The sequence below is a fragment of the Notolepis coatsorum genome (assembly GCF_963971535.1).
Source record: "Notolepis coatsorum genome assembly, chromosome: 3".
Taxonomy (NCBI): domain Eukaryota; kingdom Metazoa; phylum Chordata; class Actinopteri; order Aulopiformes; family Paralepididae; genus Notolepis; species Notolepis coatsorum.
In genome coordinates, this window is record NC_140167.1 from 93,966,697 (window position 1) to 93,989,040 (window position 22,344).

Here is a 22,344-nt window from a genome sequence, read left to right on the forward strand (position 1 = left end):
GGATCATACATTATCGTACCGATCAACACACACAACCAAATCATCGCTACAACACACCCCCGAAGCACCCGCCCACTACTGTCACTCAAACCAGGAACCATGTTGAATGTTCCTTCCTCTTCTTCTTCCCTCTGTCACCGGCGCGTATCCTAATATGTCCTGCAATCCCCACAAACAACAACACAACTTTATAACCACACATACCACAGTCCACTGACATGAGGACCCCAACCTAAACACAACACCAGGACAAGAAAAAAGGCCGCAACGAAACCGCCAACCGGCCAAGAGAGGACCAGGCCAGAGGGAAAACATGTATCCCCATGCCGGTCCTCAGAAGGAAGAGGGGGTAGAGAGAGAAGGGCTCAGCGAGTGGGGCAAAGGATGGAATGGGGGGCAGAAGGGAACTGGGAGAGAGGGGGGAAAAAGGGAAAGAGAGAGAAAAACATGCAGAATGGGGCGGGGGGGGGGGCAAAGGGAAAGGGAGCATGACAAGGAGGGGGGCAGAAAAGAGAGGGAAATCGGGGGGGAAAAGGAGAGGGGGGAGAGGGAAGAGAAAGAGAGAAAGTGAGAGAGAAGAAGGGGAGGGGGGGGGGGGACACGTAGTCCCGAACAGACCTGTTCCAAACCATAAAACATATTACACAATACGCCACACTTTGCAACCGCCCAAACGTCCCCTATGGAGGGGGAGGGAGAGAGAGAGGGAGAGAGAGAAAAGAAAGAAAGTTAGAGAAGAGATAGAAGTGAAAGCGAGGAGTCGGGGTACAGGGAGTGTAGGGAGAGAGATAGAGAGGGGGAGCGATGGAAGGAGGGAGCGAGTATTAAGAGAGGGGGAGAGAGAGGGAAGGAGGGAAGGAGACAGAGAAGGGGACAGAGATAATCAAGCGAGAGGGGGGGAGAGAGAGGGGGAGAGAGAGAGGGAGAGAGGGGGAGAGAGAGAGAAATAGAGAGAGAGGGGGAAAAAGAGAGAGAGAGAGAGAGAAAAAGAGAAGGGGAGAGAGAGAGAGAAAGAGGGGGAGAAATGGAAGGAGGGAGTGACAGGTAAGAGAGGGGGAGAGAGAGGGAAGGAGGGAAGGAGAGAGAGAGGGGGAGAGAGATAGAGGGAGGCTAGGGGGCGTGGGAAAGAGAGAGGAGAAGGAGAGAGATGGAAGGAGGGAAGGAGTAGGGGAAAAGAATGGTGTGTGAGAGAGAAAGAGAGAGAGAGGGGGAGAGAGAGAGGGGGGGAGAGGGGGAGAGAGTGAGAGAGAGGGGGAGAGATGGAAGGAGAGAAAGGTAAGAGAGGGGGAGAGAGAGGGAAGGAGGGAAGGAGAGAGAGAGGGGAATAGAGATAGAAGAAGGGAATAGAACGGCGAGAGAGAGGGGGGGAGAGAGAGAGAGGGGGAGAGAATGGTGTGTGAGAGAGAGAGAGAGAGAGAGGGGGAGAGAGAGAGGGGGAGAGAATGGTGTGTGAGGGAGAAAGAGAGAGGGAGAAAGAGAGAGAAAGAGAGGGGGAGAGAGAGAGAGGGGGAGAGATGGAAGGAGAGAAAGGTAAGAGAGGGGGAGAGGGAGGGAAGGAGAGAGAGGGGAATAGAGATAGAAGAAGGGAATAGAACGGCGAGAGAGAGGGGGGGAGAGAGAGAGAGGGGGAGAGAGAGAGAGGGGGAGAGAATGGTGTGTGAGAGAGAAAGAGAGAGAGAGAGAGGGGGAGAGAGAGAGGGGGAGAGAATGGTGTGTGAGGGAGAAAGAGAGAGGGAGAAAGAGAGAGAGAAAGAGAGGGGGAGAGAGAGAGAGAGAGGGGGAGAGATGGAAGGAGAGAAAGGTAAGAGAGGGGGAGAGAGAGAGGGGAATAGAGATAGAAGAAGGGAATAGAACGGCGAGAGAGAGGGGGGGAGAGAGAGAGGGGGAAAGAGAGAGAGAGAGAGAGAGAGGGGGAGAGAATGGTGTGTGAGAGAGAAAGAGAGAGAGAGGGGGAGAGAGAGAGGGGGAGAGAATGGTGTGTGAGGGAGAAAGAGAGAGGGAGAAAGAGAGGGGGAGAGAGAGAGAGAGAGGGGGAGAGATGGAAGGAGAGAGTGAGTATCACTAAGAAAGGTAAGAGAGGGGGAGAGAGAGGGAAGGAGGGAAGGAGAGAGAGAGGGGAATACAGATAGAAGAAGGGAATAGAACGGCGAGAGAGAGGGGGGGAGAGAGTGGTGTGTGAGGGAGAAAGAAAGAGAGTGAGAGAGAGAGAGGAAGAGAGAGAGAAAGAGAGAGAGAGAGAATGGTGCGTGAGGGAGAAAGAGAGAGAGAGAGTGAGAGAGAGAGAGAGGAAGAGAGAGAGAGAAAGAGAGAGAGAGGGAGAAAATGGTGCGCGAGGGAGAAAGAGAGAGTGAGAGAGAGAGAGGAAGAGAGAGAGAGAGGGGCATTACACACATCCAACCACACTATAGCCACACATGACACGCTGCTCAGGACGGGAGTCCAACGCCTCTACCGCCTCCCAGCGCAGCACCAACCACATCACACCGTACACTCCACTTTAAAACGGCCGCGTCTCCCAGGTTGACTCTGACGCCACCTAGTGCACTTTTAACCACATCATAATTAATTTCAGTCTCACACGCCCCACACACAATGTTCTTTCTCACAAGTGCGCATGCGCGCCCTCTCATACGGCCTACTCACTCATCCCGCATCCGTTCAAACTTTCAGCCAATACCATCGTAAACATTAGCCCACACCGCAACTCACACAGCTCATTCACCACAAACGACCATTCAGTTACACTGCAATATCGTCCCATTCACAACATACAGTATTAAACCCCCCAAGCGAGCCACGACAAGCTATCATTTGTAGCATGTAGCTAAGCGAGCCACGACGAGCCATTGCTTGTAGCATATAGCTAAGCGAGCCACGACGAGCTATTGTTTGTAGCCTAGCCGCGCGCTACGATACGCACGAGTTCTGACGAGAACGCGCTCTGTCCAGCACGAGCATGCACGCGCCCCTCCCTTTTACTAGCAGTTGAGTGACTCAATGGACGAGGCGCCCGCCTCCACGTACCATAACTAATATTAAAAAACCGTCCTCAGTCATATTTTAAGTGCCAATTTACAGATTGAATCCATATATATCACACAACGTTCAATCATAACCATAAGTCCTTTCACTCATACACAAACATTATACACAACCAAATGTTTAACCATAGCTGCAAATATTATTATAGTCCCTGACGCGCGCGGTAGATTTCCACATCTCGTCAACAACCACCGGGCATATTTACCCTCCGTACTATAGACAGTGTTTAAGTTTACCATATCGTTTCCTATAGCCTTTTAATCGACTTTTCATTAAGTACTATTTTCTGTTACAGCCTAACGCAGTCTAATTAACACGCCTGCCGTGCACAAAGTTAAACCAGACTCTTACAGTCTGCCGCACACATACCTTGGTTTAACTTTGAGCACGAATCCAGACCCCGCTTCTATCAAAAAGCCACGTATAGGAGTGTACTTCAGTTCCTCCGTAGAACTATTCCCCGTACTTTCTGTAACCACACACGCCTCACCCTGGTTCCGAAGGTTCTCCTCATGCTCACCACACTTAACTTGTATGTCCTGACTGGTAACAGCGCCCCGTTTCTCTCCCCATATTCTCCGTGCTTAAGCTCTACTGTAGAACATACCACGCACCCCATTTATAGAGCTGCGTTTTCCAGTCAGAACATTCAAATCATTCCTTAACAATCGCGCTTCCTGACCCAAGCATCACCTTCTAGGGATCCGGTAATCTCTCGAGCAGCGCACTCTATCGCCCGCACACAGGACTACTGTGGTTCCCTGGCCCGGAGAACCGTAGCCTGTCGCGATACGACGCCCTACAACCTGTCTCGCGAACCAGTCCGGCGGTGTCGCCCTCCACCATAACTGACTTGAATGTTCTGAATAGCAACATAGCTCTGTTCACTTCCCCATATTCACTGTGCTTTAGCTCTACTGTAGAACATACCACGCACCCCATTCATATAGAACTGTCCTTCCTAGTCAGAACATTCAATTCAATTATTTATCACTTCATGTTTACATGAGGTTAATTACTTAGCAACCCCCTCCATGGTTCGAATTGAACATTCGTACACATCATAACACTCACCTCTTGGTAACTTCTCCGGTTACGCGAAGACGATCGATCTGTTGTTGTCCTCGTTGATCGGAGTGAAGAAAGAAAAAAAAATTCTTTCGTTGTTCAAAAACGAGCGTTCTGAATTCTAGAGTCCGGCACCAAAATGCAGTAACTTCCTAGCTTTAACTCCTACTCTGCGTTGTGATTTAAACCTTACAAAGCTCTTGAAAGTACTACTCTCGCCAAATGCAGATAACCAATGTATAATCTGGTTTCTGCTCGTACACCTGAGAGAGAACCACGGCGCGGCAGTTGAATAAGTCGAAGTCCGAGCAGTTTGAAAAGGATCCGTTTTTAATGAAAAAAGGATTTCAATCAGATTACAAATCAAATATTTGAAAGAATGGTGCAATGAATTCTACCGGAAGCAATCGCTATGCCGAAGGACAGTAGAATTCAGTCTAAACGTTCAATATCTAAAAAGCTTGTAGCTGCTCGTTGTTCGTTCTTCAAGGATGTTTTTGCTGCGTCGGTCTCTCTGCTGCAGGGTCTAGTGGAGAAAAAGAGTGTGTATTCTGTAGTCGCTTCCTGGTCTGGTCTGGTGGGGTTTCTGTGTCTCTCTCCTAGCGAGGAGTTTGGCCATATCCAAATTTAGGCTCCGCCTCTAATGTTACGGCAAGCGGGCGTTTCCAAAACTCGCCTCGAGCTTTCTCATTGGAGACACTTGTTTTTAGCTCTCCATTGGCTTGGTTACGTCACAGAGTGGATTCAAACGGTCTCTCTTTGATCAAATTGTCCCTTTGTTTCAAAAGAGACTGCTGCCCCCCTCCTTAGGGCTTTGTCTGACGCCTTACAAGGCAGTTTCTTCAGTATCTTTGTATTCAATCTGTTCTAACCAGATGGTTCTAGAGCACTGGGTTGTAAAATCACCCATTTGTTGATTTTCCCAGGAAGATCAAACGGTCACTATCTCTCACTTAATCAGCGCCCGCCTGTTTCCCCTTCCTCTGAGGAAGTCTGAGACAGACAGCTGCGGTATCAAATGAGCGATGTGTCTCTTGTTTCTTGTGTTATAAAGATAGAGGAGCGGGGGAGAGATCTTGTGATGTATTTTACCTCTTGTTGTTTTGCCATTCTGTAATCGTCGATTGTTGTACAATATTAATATATACACAGTTTGCTTTGGTGGAAATCTACCACAACCACAACATTATTAACGAGCAGCATCACAGCTGCAATGCCAACAGTTGTCTTGGTGCTGGGCAGACTGAAAGGTTATAGGGTGGCAATATGCTGGATACTATAAGACTGTTGAAAGAAACAGGCAAAAAGTTATCTTAATTCATGATCTTGATCTGATGAACACATTACAAACAAATTATCAATAGGCTACTCTTTGGCTAAACAATACATGGATTAATTGACATGTAATTGATATTTCTAATATAATCATTCCATTGAAAATATAATTTCAGACTGAATTAACTGTACTGGTGGTCTGTGTACTCTTAAACTCTTAATTGCTCCCCAGAACAACACAAACTAAGAACAACATTGATATTGTTACAAGGACGGATACAACCACAATGTCATATTGCCTGTTGGGTTTTATCTCTATTTTATTAATGTTGGCCAGTTTTCAATAACTGCCCTTGGAGCAGATTCACGTTTAAATCACATTTGGAGGATAAAAAAAGGAGGATAAAACATTTTTAGAACTTGAGAAATCGAACTGAACGCATGCAAAACCCACACAAAATCTGAACTTTTCATTGTTGTACTTCTCTCTTCTCCAGGTACAATTGCTGCATTGCAACAACATCCAACAACAAGCAGAGATATGAACGAGTCAAGGCCTCACTGCTGTGACCAGTGTGGAAAGAGCTTCATCAATAAGTCAACTTTAAAGAGTCACCAGCGCATTCATACAAGAGAGAAGCGCTACTACTGTGACCAATGTGGAACACGCTTCAGTACCTCTGGAGGCTTAAAGATACACCAACGCATTCATACAGGAGAGAAGCCCTATAACTGTGACCAGTGTGAGAAGAGCTTCAAGACCTTTGTAGAATTAAAGATACACCAGCGCATTCATACAGGAGAGAAGCCCTATAACTGTGACCAGTGTGAGAAGAGCTTCAGTCAGTCTGGAAACTTAAAGAAACACCAGTGCATTCATACAGGAGAGAAGCCCTATAACTGTGACCATTGTGAGAAGAGCTTCAGTAACTCTACCAACTTAGAGAGACACCAGCGTAGTCATACAGGAGTGAAGCCCTATAACTGTGACCAGTGTGAGAAGGGCTTCAGTACATATCGAGAATTAAAGATTCACCAGCGCATTCATACAGGAGAGAAGCCCTATAACTGTGACCAGTGTGAGAAGAGCTTCAGTCAGTCTGGACACTTAAAGAAACACCAGCGCATTCATACAGGAGAGAAGCCCTATAACTGTGACCAGTGTGAGAAGAGCTTCAGTACATGTCCAGAATTAAAAATTCACCAGCGCATTCATACAGGAGAGAAGCCTTATAACTGTGACCAGTGTGAGAAGAGCTTCAGTCATTCTGGAAGCTTAAAGATACACCAGCGCATTCATACAGGAGAGAAGCCCTATAACTGTGACCAGTGTGAGAAGAGCTTCAGTAACTCTACCTACTTAGAGAGACACCAGCGTAGTCATACAGGAGAGAAGCCCTATAACTGTGACCAGTGTGAGAAGAGATTCAGTACATATCGAGAATTAAAGATTCACCAGCGCATTCATACAGGAGAGAAGCCCTATAACTGTGACCAGTGTGAGAAGAGCTTCAGTCAGTCTGGAGGCTTAAAGGAACACCAGCGCATTCATACAGGAGAGAAGCCCTATAACTGTGACCAGTGTGAGAAGAGCTTCAGTACCTCTGGAAACTTAAAGAAACACCAGCGCATTCATACAGGAGAGAAGCCCTATAACTGTGACCAGTGTGAGAAGAGCTTCAGTCATTCTGGAGGCTTAAAGATTCACCAGCGCATTCATATAGGAGAGAAGCCCTATAACTGTCACCAGTGTGAGAAGGGCTTCAGTACATATCGAGAATTAAAGATTCACCAGCACATTCATAGAGGAGAGAAGCCCTATAACTGTGACCAGTGTGAGAAGAGCTTCTGTCAGTCTGGAGCCTTAAAGAAACACCACCGCATTCATACAGGAGAGAAGCCCTATAACTGAAGCCCGAATTCATACAGGAGAGAAGCGCTAAAGACGGTGGAGGAAACGTTTCATTCGATCATTCATACAGGAGAGAAACTCACCAGTGAATTCATACAGGAGAGAAACCCTACCACTGCCCAGCGTGGGAAGAGCTTCAGACAATTTCAAGATTTAAAGACGCACCAATATATTCCAGTATATTTATTCAGGTGTCAAACCCTAAAATTTTGTAGAAATCTGCTTAAAACTCAACATACTTGACAACACATTCATCCTGGACAGCAATCCAACTAATGTGATCTGCATCAGAACTTCTGACACTCATCTTCAAACACCAGTTTCATGGTTTAAATAGAGCCTTGCTCTCTAGTCCTCTCTTCCAACAATAGTTGTCTCTCTTCCAACATGGCTGCCTGTAACCAGACATGCATAGGGCCCAGGGGTGCTTGAGCATCTGCCCTTTTTCCCGTCTGGTGGTAATGGTATTTAATTTAGTTTATTTTCTATTGAAATTCTATCAAATGTGCTAAATATAGATGCAACAATGCATTTAAAAGTTTTGAAAGATTGCGTCCCTCCCAACTATTCTTTGCATCAGGACTCTGTAGGTTCCGGTTGACGATGAAGTTGACGAACTTTTCCACGCTGCAACTCCCCTACTTTTCAAACTTACGCTAAAAGCCTCTTTTGATACTTTCAATATAGTCTATAGTATCCATGTGTATTTGTGTAAAGTCTTTTAAAAAAAAATCCCAACATTATAATAGTTGTATAATGCTGTATTGTTAACACTTTGGCTGCCATGGGTTAAATTCATTTGTCTATAGAGAAAGTCCCCTTCTTTGCAGGGCTATAACTTTTTAAATTCTATTGCTACATTGCCATTATTAGGGCCCATTCAAAGTCCTATATGTATTGTTCATTGTGTAGCAACGTTAAACTTTTTCATTCACATATTCATAGTAAAGTATGGTCTAATGTATAAGTATGTTTTCATCTCTTTCTGCAGCTTTCTCCAGAACGTGATCTATAGCCCCAAATACATTATATTGATGATGCAATACAGTTTGATGGCAATCAGCGCGATATAAAAAATTCCAACTAGACGTACTTCTAGAAGTTACTACATGTCATCTGATGTTGACCGGATGGGCTAGGGGCCGTTTATAATTCCGTGGGCAGCGTTATACCAATCATCTAATGTGGGTCAAATGTTGATAATAGCAGTTAGTATCGAAGACGGTAACTTTACACGCTAAAACTCACCCCAGTCTCCGCGCGCCGTTGGGCGATCATCGTAGAGTAGAAATTTTATCATTATGGGATGTAGATTTACCCGGTCCATCTCCAGCTTGTATAATGGTATATACGTCCAAATCATGTTGTTTATCGAGTTATTGGCAATCGATCGCTGTGTATTGTGACGAGCTAGAATGCCGGGACCTATAGCGAGTGCCCGGAAGTAATACGGCCGTCCAGCACAACCTCTATGGCACATCCTGTTAAGCGATTGCGCCGATCGGCCACCAGATGGCGCTCCTGAACCGCCAGAGAGCTCAGTGGGTCCTCCTGGTGGATCTCAGGCCAGCGGAGGGGAAATATGAATCCGGTCCCAGATTTTTTAAATATTGATATCAAAGACGCTGTAAAGCGTCTTCGGCAACTTGAGCATGGCCGGGAATGACGCTTTAACACGGCTCCTGGCAGCCAAAGTGTTAATAATAGTTGTATAATTGTATGTATGTAAGGAGCCTGGGCAAATGTCCGACTTACATCAAGGAACCCGGATCATCAACAAATCAATCTTAACTATATTCACAGGACATACTTGACTCCTATAAGACTGTGCCGAATGGGGCTCAAACAAGATTCCAAATGCACCCAATGTACAAATGGGGACGAAGGGACATTTATGCACATGTATTGGGACTGCTCACCAGTTAAGGCATTCTGGAAAGATGTGACCCAACAAATATCAAAACTCGTATCTTGGAATATACCTGTACACCCCTCGGTATTGCTGTTGAATGATGTTTTTGAGTTTGCAGTGAATCCACAGCTAAAGAGATTGGTTTTATCGGGTATCACAGTAGCCAAAAAGCTGATCGCATCACGCTGGTTTCAACCGGAAAAAATGTGCCGTAAAGTTTGGTTTCTGACATATCTCGATGTAATTTACCATGAAATATCTACAGCAAGAATTCTGGGTCTCAATGAATCCAAAATGTCAATGTGGTTAGAAGTGGTGGAGAGAATAAAAGCTAGCTTATAATGGTAGTGTCTGGTTAGGTGCGAGGGATAGTGGAGGTACTTCTCAAGGTGGGGTCCGGGAGGGGGGGGTTCGAGCTGAGCATATGTATGTAGGTTTTTTTTTTAGATAACAGGTATTATGGGTATATCTTATATAAAACAACTAACCAAAAGGTGATCCCATTGGATGTGCCCTGACAATTAATGCTTGTATATCTTATCGTGTGTTGTCATGTTTGTTTATATGTTTGTTTAAAAAAGAATAAAAAAAAAAAAATGTATGTATCTGTGTGTATGAGAGAGGGATATGCGCATGTGTTTGTGCATAATGTGGGGGGGGGGGTGATTTTTTGTGTGTAATCCTATATAGGTTTAAGAGGGGAGGTCGCTTATAAGCCCTTGGGTTTTTTTACCTTTCCTGCACATTTTAACTGTTCTTCTTTTTACTTATTTTATTCCAGAATGTATGTTTGTATTTAAAATAAATAATAAAATAATATGATTTGATTATTTTGATACTTCGTTTATTTTTTTACTCATTCATTTTGGCTGCGATAGGCATAAAGAGGAAGGACACTAAAAGTGACGACGCACCGATGGACTTGTCGAGCATTTCCAAATTAATAGAGAACCTGACGCTTGAATTCAGAACTTCCGCCGCCTCGGTCGACTCCAAACTGGATAGCCTCCAGTTGTCTGTAGCTGACCATGCAGAGCGTCTGACCTCCGTGGAGGATGGACTAAATACATGGTCCAGCAGGGTGGTGGAATTAGAGGCTAGGTGTGTGGCTCTGGAGGATGGCAACGCCAAACTGAAGACCAAGTTAATCGATGTTGAATCGCGTAGCCGTCGGTCAAACATACCGAATAATAGGACTAAACGAGTATTCAAAGTGACCGACCCAATGATTTTTTTTTGCCGAGGTGCTGATGGAAATTCTGGGCAAGGAAGTGCTTGCTACACCGCCCGAGCTTGATCGCTGCCACAGGGCGCTGACGGCCAGACCAGCCCCCGGCTCCAAGCCTAGGGCGGTGATTGCCTGCCTACACCGCTTCAGAACCAAGGAGACTATTATTCGGGAGGCTCGGAAGAAGAGAGGGATGCTGACCTACAGTGTGAAACCAGTTTTAATTTTCGAGGACCACTGTCCCGAAGTGATGGAACAACGCTCCCGCTGCCGCGATGTTATGGGCCCCCTCTACCAGCAGGGATACAAACCGTCATTACAGTATCCAGCGAGGCTCTTCATCAGAGATGGAGATGGCTGCAGACTTTCTGAAAAACCAACCCCATACGTCGGCTTCAGCAGAATGAAACTTTGGGTAACACACCGAGCATCACGACTGTATCTATATTTCCGTTTTTCCATGCTTTTATGGATGATGTTGGGTCATTGTGTGTCGCTCGGGATCCTCTTCTCATTTACTTATTCACTCGTTATGTTTATATTATTACATGGAATGATGTTTCTGCTATTTGTCGGGGTGCTAGGGCTATGTTCTCTGTTTCAACGAAAATTGTACATTTTATTAACTAAGCTATGCTTATCGATATTATTTATATTTTAATTACTCTTGTGTGTGACACAGATGTATCGTCATGTCTATGTTTGCCGCCGAGATGTTTCTGTTTACGTATTTCATAAATGGGGGTCTTATAACTTCATTAGCCATGTTCTTACACTTTCGTTAAACCACATGCCCACCACCTGGCTGCGTCGGCGACCAGAAGTGTCATCACGGCAAACTAATTGCACTACTCCCAAGCAGCACAGGTTTGATTGATTGATTGGAAATGTTATTAACAGATTGCAGAATGGGTACAGTACAGCTCAATACACAATTGTTAAGGGGATGCAGGCCAGAGAAAGACGTTGGTCTTGTTTACATCAGGGTCCCCCATTTTCAATTCATAACATTTGTGACATACAGATGTACAGTACTGTTACACCCAGACATTTATGACATACAGGCAGGGCTTGACATTAACTTTTTGGCTCACTAGCCACTGTGGCTAGTGGTTTTCCAAAGTCACTAGCCACTCAGCATTTTCACCAGCCAAAAATCCTCACACACGCCGATCATAACCCAACATTGTGATTCTTAAAATGATCATGTGAAAATGGGCTCCAGACTCCTTTTTTCACCACCGTGATGAATGAGAGATAGAGACTAAGAAGAAACTAAGAAGATCCTTGACTAGGTCCAGACTCAGCGAGCACAGCCTAGCCATTGAGAAAGGTCGCCATAGGCAGACCTGGGCCCTCATTCATCAACGTGTTCTACGCACAGATTTGTGCGTACGATCATTTCTAAGCAAAGAGTGGGATTCATCAATTTCAACTTGAACTTGACTTCGTGCTTATATTTACGCACAGCTCAGACCATGCGTACCTGGCGCCCAGTGGTAGAATATATTATTACAACAAGGAAATGAGCTTCTGTGCATAATAACACTGGATGTTCTGTATGGACCGTAATTCATTATAGTTCATTGTAAAATAGCAACAGTAGTGTAATTATGGTCAAAACCCTATAAATAGCATTTGGAATAATAGATCTTTCTCTCAGAATGAATGCAGCATGGTTTATATAGCGTTATCGGAATATACGGGGTGTAGGCTACTGACTGACTGCGCTCTGCATAGCTTGATTGATTGATTGATTGAAAAGTTTATTAACAGATTGCAGAATGGGTACAGTACAGTACAGCTCAGTACATACAATTGTTAAGGGGATGCAGACCAGAGAAAGACTTTCGTCTTGTTTACATCAGGGTCCCCCATTTTCAATTCATCATAAATCATAAAGCTCAACTCGTTATTATTTTGCGCACAGACCGCCGAAACACGGGAACGTTTTTGATTATATTTAAAAGGCTTTACGTTAAACGAAACAAGTGGAATTTCGAAGCTGTAAGCAGAATACAAGTCATGAATATAGTGTTCTTCCCCCTTTTTAGTAAAAAGTAAAAATTTTACTGTATAAGAAAGAATAGAAAACGCATTGCAATGACACCAGATAGTGGACAGACTATGTATATGATGGGATCCAAGTTCATGTATTGAAAGGCAGGCTACATCATACATGCAGTGAGATTCATTGTTCTTGTATATGCTCTCGTATTATTGTTTATATAGGCTACCCAATACTGACATCAAAATAGATTGTAGTATGCCTCTAGAAATCATATGCAGCAGGTAGAAAATTGACGGGAGATCCATCGCGATTTGGAATAAAATTGAGGAGAACTTTAATCCCTGGGTATTAATCAAACAACACGGGAAAAGGCAGTCATATTCCAGCGCGGTCTTTATTAGCCGACAACAAAATAGATGCCTCTAAAAATCATATAGCCAATCGAACACAACTAATAAAGGCATTCATATTACAGCACGGTTATAATGACACACAACCAACGCCAAACAGTGGTCAACGAACGGTCTTTATTAGTATTTTGAGCTGTCCAGGCAGAATTGCAGCAATGGTCTTAGGGAGCCGTTGATATCTGACATCACCGTTTACAAGTCCGCCTTTTATTTATCCCATAATATGCGATAGTGTCTTCTTGGTTCGACAGCAGTGAACAATCTCCGTGGAGTTTCTCAGAGTTCCGCTCGGGTCAGTCCATTATTTCACATCCCATGGGGGGTGTTTCCTCACTTTCATGACCATATATGGATAATCATGCACGAGCATTGACGGTAGAACAAAGTGGTATTCATCAACACGGAGGAGCATAGAGCCTGCGTACGCACGTGTGATGAATCCCGACTTCCCTGTGCGTACACTGGTTCTACATTCCGTGCTTACGTGTGGAAATAGAACATGTTCTACGCACACATTGATGAATGAGGGCCCTGGCTCCCAAGAGAAGACAGACTGTGCACCCACTGCACACAAGATGAGGTGGAAACCGAGCTACACTTCTTAACAACCTGCCCACTATACCAAGACATCAGAGACATATACTTCAACCTGCCCACTATACCAAGACATCAGAGACATATACTTCAACCTGCCCACTATACCAAAACATCAGAGACATATAGAGAGAGAGAGAACGTCAGAGAGAACATATGGAAGTCAATGGAAGAACAGAACACAGAAGAATAGAACACGGTAGAATAGAATGGCTAGGAAACAAGCCATGTTTGATCTGAATGGTAAATAGACTGCAATTATATAGCAGCTTTTAACCAAGAAAGAGGCATCTGGGGCAGCTGTCCATGGTGCTGAGAGCTAACTCAGAGACCGTGCAGTAATAATGTGCAGCATATTATTTGCGAGTGCTATCTTGACTGAGAGGGTGGCCAGGACGCTGTTAGTCTCGAGCCCTTATGCTTACATGAATGTGGCTAGCAGCTAACAAACACCGTAATATTAGTTTAATAATACACGTTACATAATACATGTTAGTTTGTTTACTTACTTACAAATAGTTGGTCTCATTCTCTTTTCTGTTTGTCGATGGTTCAGTTCACCCGGTCTTTTCACAATATTCCACCACATTGTAACGTTAGCTAACTGAACTAGTTGTCGAGCTATTAACGTTAACAGCGTCAGCTGTCACACACGGAAGCAACACGACGCGCGCGATGTTATTGTTATCATTCAGCTGTGTGTGTATATGCATATATATGTGTATGTATTCCTATATTGCCATTACTATTGATCCTGTTCTAGGACTCTTTGCTTAAATTCAATCAAACCCCTATGGTTTAAATATATATATTTTCTTTTTTCTTGTTTTTTTTATGAGGTAATTATAATTTTTTTTTTGTGGGAGTGTGGCGTGGAGCCACTGAGAAAGGAGTCTACTTTTAGTAGGTTTGTAGGTTGTGGATTGGATGGTGAACCAGAAGTTAGTGATGTTGATATTAAGTAACCTGCAGCTTGCCTCCAAGAGAGGAACAAGTATAGGCTTTGTGTTTGTTTAGTCTGTGTTGTTATTAGGGGATAGGGTTACTTTGGGTAGAGTAGGAAATACCACTTTCACTTATACTTGTAAACTTTGCTATCATCTAAATGTAGTGCTTGAGGATGTCTGATATACGTTTTATTAGCTGGAACGTGAAATGTTTAAATGGGCCAGTTAAGAGAGCTTGAATATTTAATCACCTTAAATTTCTTAACTGGGATTGCCTTCCTCCAGGAGACAAGGCTATCGATAAAAGACCACTCAAGGCTTAACCTGTTCCACCCGTGGAATATTTTCGCCTAAAATATATACCTAGGTAAATGGAATATTGCTCCACTTCTACAAGGACCATTTGCATATTATTGGTATCTAGGGACATCTATGGACCTCAGGGAATGTATTCAGTGTCAGAAATATGGTATCTATTACTAGGCTTGCTTAAATTGTGATGAAACAAAGGAGAATATGAATTATGATTTTTCTTTGCATCTTTGACAGTGAATAACACCATGATAATAATGACCAAACTTAGAAAACTGCCACTGATCTCGTTCAGTACCCTCTTGAGATAATGTGTAAAAATAATCTAAGGAAATTAATAAAGGGAAGATGATTAAACCGAAGGTTCTGTTGATACAGTACTGAATTCTCCCATCCGGACCAATGCAATTTGAAATATTATTATAGAATATAGAATATGATGCTTATAAATTACCTTATTATAGCCAATTCGCACATTTATATATATACATATATTATCTTTCAAATGCCCGAGTTCAATTTGGATTTAGCATCACTGTTAGAAAATATTCGTGCCGGTCTGCGTGTCCTGCGAGATTTCAATCTCCCGGACAAATGGGAAAGATTCCGGTCAGAGTTTATTTAAACAGCAGTCTGTTATAATCACATTTTTATGAGCTAACGAATTCCGTTATATTGGACATTTGTATTAATTATATCAAGCGAAGAATGAGAAATTGATTTGCCGAATCCAATCTCTCGCCTCCCAACGAAGCGATACGCTAATCCAGCATCAAGCTCTCGCGCTGCAGCAGCTGTCACACCCCCAAATGAATCTCGAGTCGACGTCGCTTCACCTCGTTGTATCAGACACACATATCATAATGTTCACACACAGCAAACTGTAGTTGATCACATTGCCTCGTTTGCTAGCTCGTCGCCACATATTATGCAGAGAGGACGAGCCACATGCTCATAACGCATTGGTTTATTGATTTCATTATAGCCTACATTTAGTTACAATCAATAATTGTACAGTATCATAATATGCATTACTTTAATGTGACACGGCGGTCAACCAACCAGTTGCATAGGATAAAAATATTTCAACAATCACTCACCCCGTCTTAATTCCCAAAGAAGTGCCTCCTCCGTCTCTTGTTGTGCTTATCCGTTTTGTACCTGCGAGAACAGCGGGGTCGTCTGGTTGGTTCGACTTTGATAGATCCCCACTGGAACAGTGGACGTCTGCGAGGTAGCAGCGGGAGCAGCAGACTTGGCTCTTTGTGGTTTGACCCGAAGAAATCTGTGATATTTTGACGCTTCAATCAATGTTATCTCTTGTATAGATAACTCGTATAGAGGCTAGACTACTAGAGCGCTATTTGAAATGGATGCACCGCACGTTAGTATGAGTTTACCTCTGTGTGCAGCGTGCTCACATGACACAATAGCCAATCAATCATTAGGAAACAGAATTTGTCGCTTGTGATAGGCTAGTTCAAGTCTTTTTTTATTTAATTTTTTTTACGTGGGCTTACAGATAGTGGAAATTGACCCGGGAAGCGTGTGCGCGCGGAAGTGCAATACATTTCCCCTGGCTATCCAAAGACGTCCGGTCAGAGTTTATTGAGCTTAAAAACAATTTGATAGGCAGGCTATATACAATTAAAGAATGACATCATCAAGGCATGTAGATTTAGAATATATATTTTTTTTATAACTGTATTGCAGGAAAAGATTTAATTAGACAGACATTACAGTTGCAAACATTATACATTTTTCTTTTTCCATATTCCCCATTCCTATACCGATTTATAATATTTGTATTGAAAACTAGGCTTTTGTGTAAAGGCAAACGCAGGCAAAAACGTTAGTTGGGGTAACACGAAACACTAACACAACTATTTGATTCTAACATAGAATAAAAACGATTTGCAAACTAACAAAACATTACATGTAGGCCTATCTGGCTTATAACATTTTAATTATGGCGTGCTGCTGCTGACTTAAAATCAAATAGGCGAATTCCCTTTTGCTATAGGCCTTTTCTCAGATAAAATAAAATAGAATAAAAAAAATAACCAGAACCTATTGCTGGCTCATAAAGTTTTACGTCTTACGCGTTTTCGCAGCAGTGAAGCGTGCAGCTGCCGAATTAAAATCGAATGTGCCAAGTGTCTCTCCACAACTTGCAATGCGCATAAGCGTTGTGACCTTGTCCTCCCTGAGGTGACTTTGCTGCGCTGTTTTGATCCTGTTCTGCAGAGAGAACCCTCTCTCTGCTGGCACACTGGAGACTGGGATCAGGCAGGCTACCATGGCCAGTTTGGCTCTGGATAGATTTAGCTAAAATCCCTGATGAGGATTTCGCATGCCGTTTAAAAAGTCAAGCCTCCATAACTGCGGAGCGCTGTCATCATAGCGATGGCATCTCATTGCGCGCTAGTGGCATCAATGAGGGGGGCTGGTGCTGACTCGTCCTCGCTGGTCATTTCTTGGCCAAAATGACCAATAATGGTTCGGATGGCTGGTTCAGCATATTCCTGAAGCGCTGAGGGGACGGGGTTATAAATAATCATTGATTATTTTTTATGAAAAGCCAATAAACAACTTTAAACAACTTATTACATGGCATCGACAGCCAGATTAACTGAAAAGTAGGAAGGTTTAAATGTAATCCTGTTATTTTCATTATTATTGTTATTATGATTATTTTATTATGATTTATTATTATTAATAAGAATAGGCCATACATTTCGCGATATAGGCGAGCGTTTTAGGTTATTCAAAAATGATAGACCTATTTAAAGAATGATGCTACGACTTTTGCAACAAACTAAATCAAATTGACTTCTACTTACCACCCTGTGGGTATCGCGAGGGGTTCAGAAGGACGTCGAAGCAGTTAAGCAGATCCAGGGAATCTTCAGGGAATCGGTCGTGTAAAGCATCTATTAGATGTTGAATGTAGCGTGCTTGGGCACTTTTGAAAGCCTGAACGGACCGGTCACTTTCACATCCTTGTACATGCCTCCTATGCAATCTGTCTGGAACCTCTCTTCTTCTGGACCTGGGGCATGTAGTAACTGTTAGTGCCGCGACTGATGCGTGAACCATTGGTCGGATTGTGGCCAGATTGACGTTGTCTTTCTGGAAAACCAAATTCAGTTTGGTCATCACCGGTAGCACTTCAGCCAGTGCGTGAGTCAAGGCGATGAAGGAGTACGGCTGGATTTGACCCAGGATGCCTTGGGCTTGGGCATTTCCTCCCACAGCCTCTTCATTTAGCTCCATCACCAGAGCAGGCCAGTTACTTTTGATACCCTCCACTGCAAGGATAGCCAGCGGACAGCGCACGGCTGCTTTAGGCTCGTCATGTCTTCATCGCTGAGCGCTACTGCCAGTTGACGGAGGCGATTGGTCCTGCTGGCTGAGTGCTTGTAAAAGGAGTACACAGAGGCAATTGTGCGCTTGTAGGCTCCTACCTGGTCCACAGCTTTTGCAGCATCTAGCGCGGCCAGCGCAGCTCGGTGGGCACCACAGTGCACCTGAATGGAAAACGCACTCTCTCTTCAGAAGAGCACCAACTCCAGCACGCTTCCCCATCATTACACCGGCCCCATCCGAGCCCAGGCCAGTGATGCGGGACAGCGCCACATCCCTCTTGCGGAACACCTCGGCCACTTTGTCAAATATACACTGTGCGGTCCCGGACTGCACATCATAATTGCCCAGAAAACACGTCTCAACTCTTCCTTTTTTTTCTAACTTGACGTATATAATCAGCTTCTTGTTCACAGTGATATTTACCGTCTCATCAATTATAATGCCAATGAAGTCACTCCCCTTTAGCTTTTCATCCAGCTGCTTCATCACAACGTCTTCCAGTGCCTTTTCCATGTCATCAACGGAGTCGCTGTGCCGGTAAATGCCGACACACTGGACAAAATCTGGAGCCTTAACTGCTCTCAGTAGGTCAGTCAACCCTACATACTGATTGATTGATTGATTGAAAACTTTATTAACAGATTGCAGAATGGGTACAGTACAGCTCAATACATACAATTGTTAAGGGGATGCAGACCAGAGAAAGACTTTCGTCTTGTTTACATCAGGGTCCCCCATTTTCAATTCATCGTAACATATATGACATACATGACATACAGATAGACAGTACTGCTACATCTATACATTTATGACGTACCAGATTTGCAAATACAGTACTGTTTGTGATACGAAAAGAGTCCAGAAAAAAGAGTATATACATTTGACGTAGAAACTGTACATTGGAGGAGGTTGGGTAGGTGGGTAGGGGGGGGGGGTAGGAGGGGTGGGTGGAGGACACTACAACTGTACAAGCAAAACTGTACATTGGAATATTGACAAGACCATACTTGGTAATTTTTACTGTACATAGGAGGGGGTTGTGTTGAAATGATGACATGCGATGTCATTTTTGGCCATGTGAAACACAACTTGTAGCTGAGAGCACAGCTTTTTGTTGGACGTTTCATTAGCTTTCTCACAGTGGCCTTTCATTGCGGTTTGCTGTTGCGTTAGGTAGACCGCCGATACGTGGTCACTCACTACACTGACTGTGCTCAGTGAGAGCCGAGATTTTCATGTTCGTTGCTCCTCTGGTGAATCCATTCTTCCTCCCCGATTTCTCGCAGTGTGAGCAAATTTTTTTTTCTTCCGCATTTATAATGTCGCACCTCAGCCAGGAGAATTTGTCTTTCCACTCGGGCCTGAACGCTCGACATTTGTGTTTCTTTTCGGCGGGAGCCACGGCATCAGCGGTCTCTGTGACTTCAAGTTCAGAAGACTCATCTTCGTTGTCATTATTAGACCTGCTTGTGCTTGGTTTCATAAAATATTTGTTAAGCTTAGCTTGTTTGGCCATCTCTCTCTCTCGCTCGTATAGCTGTTTGTCATTATGGTGGCCAGGCAGGCTCAATAAAAGAAAAAGATTCAATCCGATCGTGCGCCAGCCGCGCTTTATCAGAGTGAAGCAACAATGAAACAAATGTAATGATTGTTTCGTTCATTGCATAGGCTATTTAATTTTAGCCTATTTTAATACAATTCAAATAATCAAATTGGGCTTAGAGGGAATTATTTTCACAGGACATTATGACCGGAGAGATTTAAATATGTCGGACTTCAACATAATTATTTTCACAGGACATTATGACCGGAGAGATTTAAATATGTCGGACTTCAACAGATTTTCCCGGTAAAAAAACAGTAATTACCGGACAACGGAAACCCTGATCACCAGGCGTGCATAAGAACAGATAATGATATCTACTGTAATTTACTGTATTTTTTTATTTTCACCATAGTGCAACCATTTTTAAACTAATTTCAGATCAAATTGTTGCTACATGCTAACAATAGGGAGGAGAAACTAACTGTTTCAATATTTGTCAAAAACGTTACCTTTTGTGGCTTATTATCCCGAATAATAAGAGTTATTGATATAATTCATTCAGAACGCTGAACTTTGAACCCCCACAGAATCTGACAGGAAGTGTAGTTCGCAAAGATTCCAACGCTGATCCACAGCTATGCATGCCCTCGACAAAATGGCCGCAAAAAAACTACAATACCCATCGTTCAAATTTTCCAAAATGGTCGCCGTCTTGCAATAGACTTCAGCAAATCGAGAAGTTAAAACTATCTAATGGCACTTTTAACCTATTGCTAAACTAACGTATTGATGATAATATACATTCTACATGCTTTTGTTACATGTTAGTGATGTTAATACTTGAAAACGTTAGATTTTAAAATCGCAACTTTTTTGCATCACTCTGAAAAATATTGATTTATGACCAGATGCCATTTTGGGACCGGATCCGGTCCCGTCGGGTGGAACAGGTTAAGCGGTCTTGGGTGGGCCAGGTTTTTCATTCAGACTTTGATTACAAAACACAAGGGACAGCCATACTAATACACAAGAAATATCAGTTCAATGCAACTAGTGTTGTTTCGGACAAACAGGGGCGTTTTGTTATAGTATCAGGTCTTCTTTTCAACAAACCTGTTGTTCTCATTATCACATCAAGTGCCGTTCAGCAGGGGGCACTGTGGGCCGTCAGTGCCATCGCTCTGTTCAATTGGGGATAATGCAGTGCTAAAACTATATTAAATATTATAGCTATGGATCTAATAACGTTGTCGATTGTCAGTGAGTTTCTTCCGGTCAACATGCAAAAAACAGATAATTTTTTCATCCGTATATTTCCGTTTTATACCGTGGTGAATATGAGCAATCTTCCATTTACTTGGGCATGTACCTTTTAGGTATTTCTGAAAATAGGGCTACAACTTAACAGGTTAACAACAGGACTCCTTATCAGTAAACAGAAACATGCACCATCTAGATTGTTTGTGGTTCAGTATTTCTCAAGATCTTAGAGAGCTGCGCTGGCTTCCTTCCCATTGTCGCACAAATCCGCTTCAAGGTCCTTGACCTGCATCTGGTGCAGCGAGGAGAACGGCTCCCTCCTACCTCCGGTCAATGGTCTCTAACTACACGCCCTCAAGAGGGGGTCATCAAAGAGAAGCACACTTCTTCAATCAATATCTGAAATGAAAATAATTCAATTATAATAAAATAACTAACCTTCGTACTATCATGCACTTTGCTAGTAAATAATCTTCCTTTCCTATATTACTACCTACTATGCTAATATGTATATATATACTACTATGCACTCAAGACTGTAGCACCCAGGTTCAACACTGTTTGTACCCTTCCTGCTGACCTGTTGTACATAACTTGTAAATCGCTTTGGATAAAAGTGTCAGTATATAATTGTATGTCATAAATGTCTTGATGAATTGAAAATGGAGGACCCTTGTAAACAAGACGAAAGTCTTTTTCTGGTCTTCATCCTCTTAGCAGTTGTTAGTATTGAGCTGTACTGTATTGTTGGAGCTGGATGCAATCCTATCTGGAGGGGAGAGAACAGATGGTGGAGGTAAATGGTACACTACCCCTGTGACAATGGCATTCAATGTAATCAAAAAAGTCAACCAACGAACTAGATTCTTGTACCGGATCTCCTCTCTGGTAAACAAGAATACCCTGAAGACTCTGGCAGGAGCACTCATTCAAGGGTACTACGACTATGCTTGCACCTCATGGTACCAAAGCACCTCAAAGGCGCTAAAAACAAAATGACAAACATCACAAAACAAACTGGTCAGGCTACTGCTTGACCTTACCCCTAGAACCCACCTCACCCCTGCACACTTTGACAACCTAGGATGGCTTAGAGTAGACGACAGAGTACAGCAACTTGCAATGGGCCTGGTCTACAAGATACACTATACGACTAAGGTACCCATGTACATGTCAAAATACTTCCCAAAGGTCAGTGAATACCACGACCACAACACCAGAGGAAGCTCAACAAATCATGCTAACTTGTGATTCTGAACAGATCTAGAATGTAGAGATAACTAATGCTAACTTGTGATTCTGAACAAGTCAAGTCAAGAGTTTTATTTGTCACGGCATACAAGTATACAATGAAATGCAGGTGGTCTTGCCCGCAACGATGTGCAATACAGTAGTAACAACATATAATAGAATCCAATAAAACAACATTGTGCAATAAACAGTAACATAGTAGGGCAT

General features: G+C 43.3%; 1 protein-coding gene across 1 annotated transcript in view; it reads left to right on the forward strand.

Annotated features, from left to right (window-relative positions):
- LOC311225911 (uncharacterized protein) overlaps positions 1-22,344 on the forward strand; it is a gene marked incomplete at its 3' end in the record, with an annotated part of 119,816 nt that overhangs the window by 54,511 nt on the left and 42,961 nt on the right. The window contains exon 3 of the mRNA XM_084311302.1: positions 5,883-6,899. Within this exon, the coding sequence (XP_084167428.1) occupies positions 5,927-6,899 (973 nt within the window). The 5' untranslated portion in view covers positions 5,883-5,926. The remainder of the gene's footprint in view (positions 1-5,882; positions 6,900-22,344) is intronic.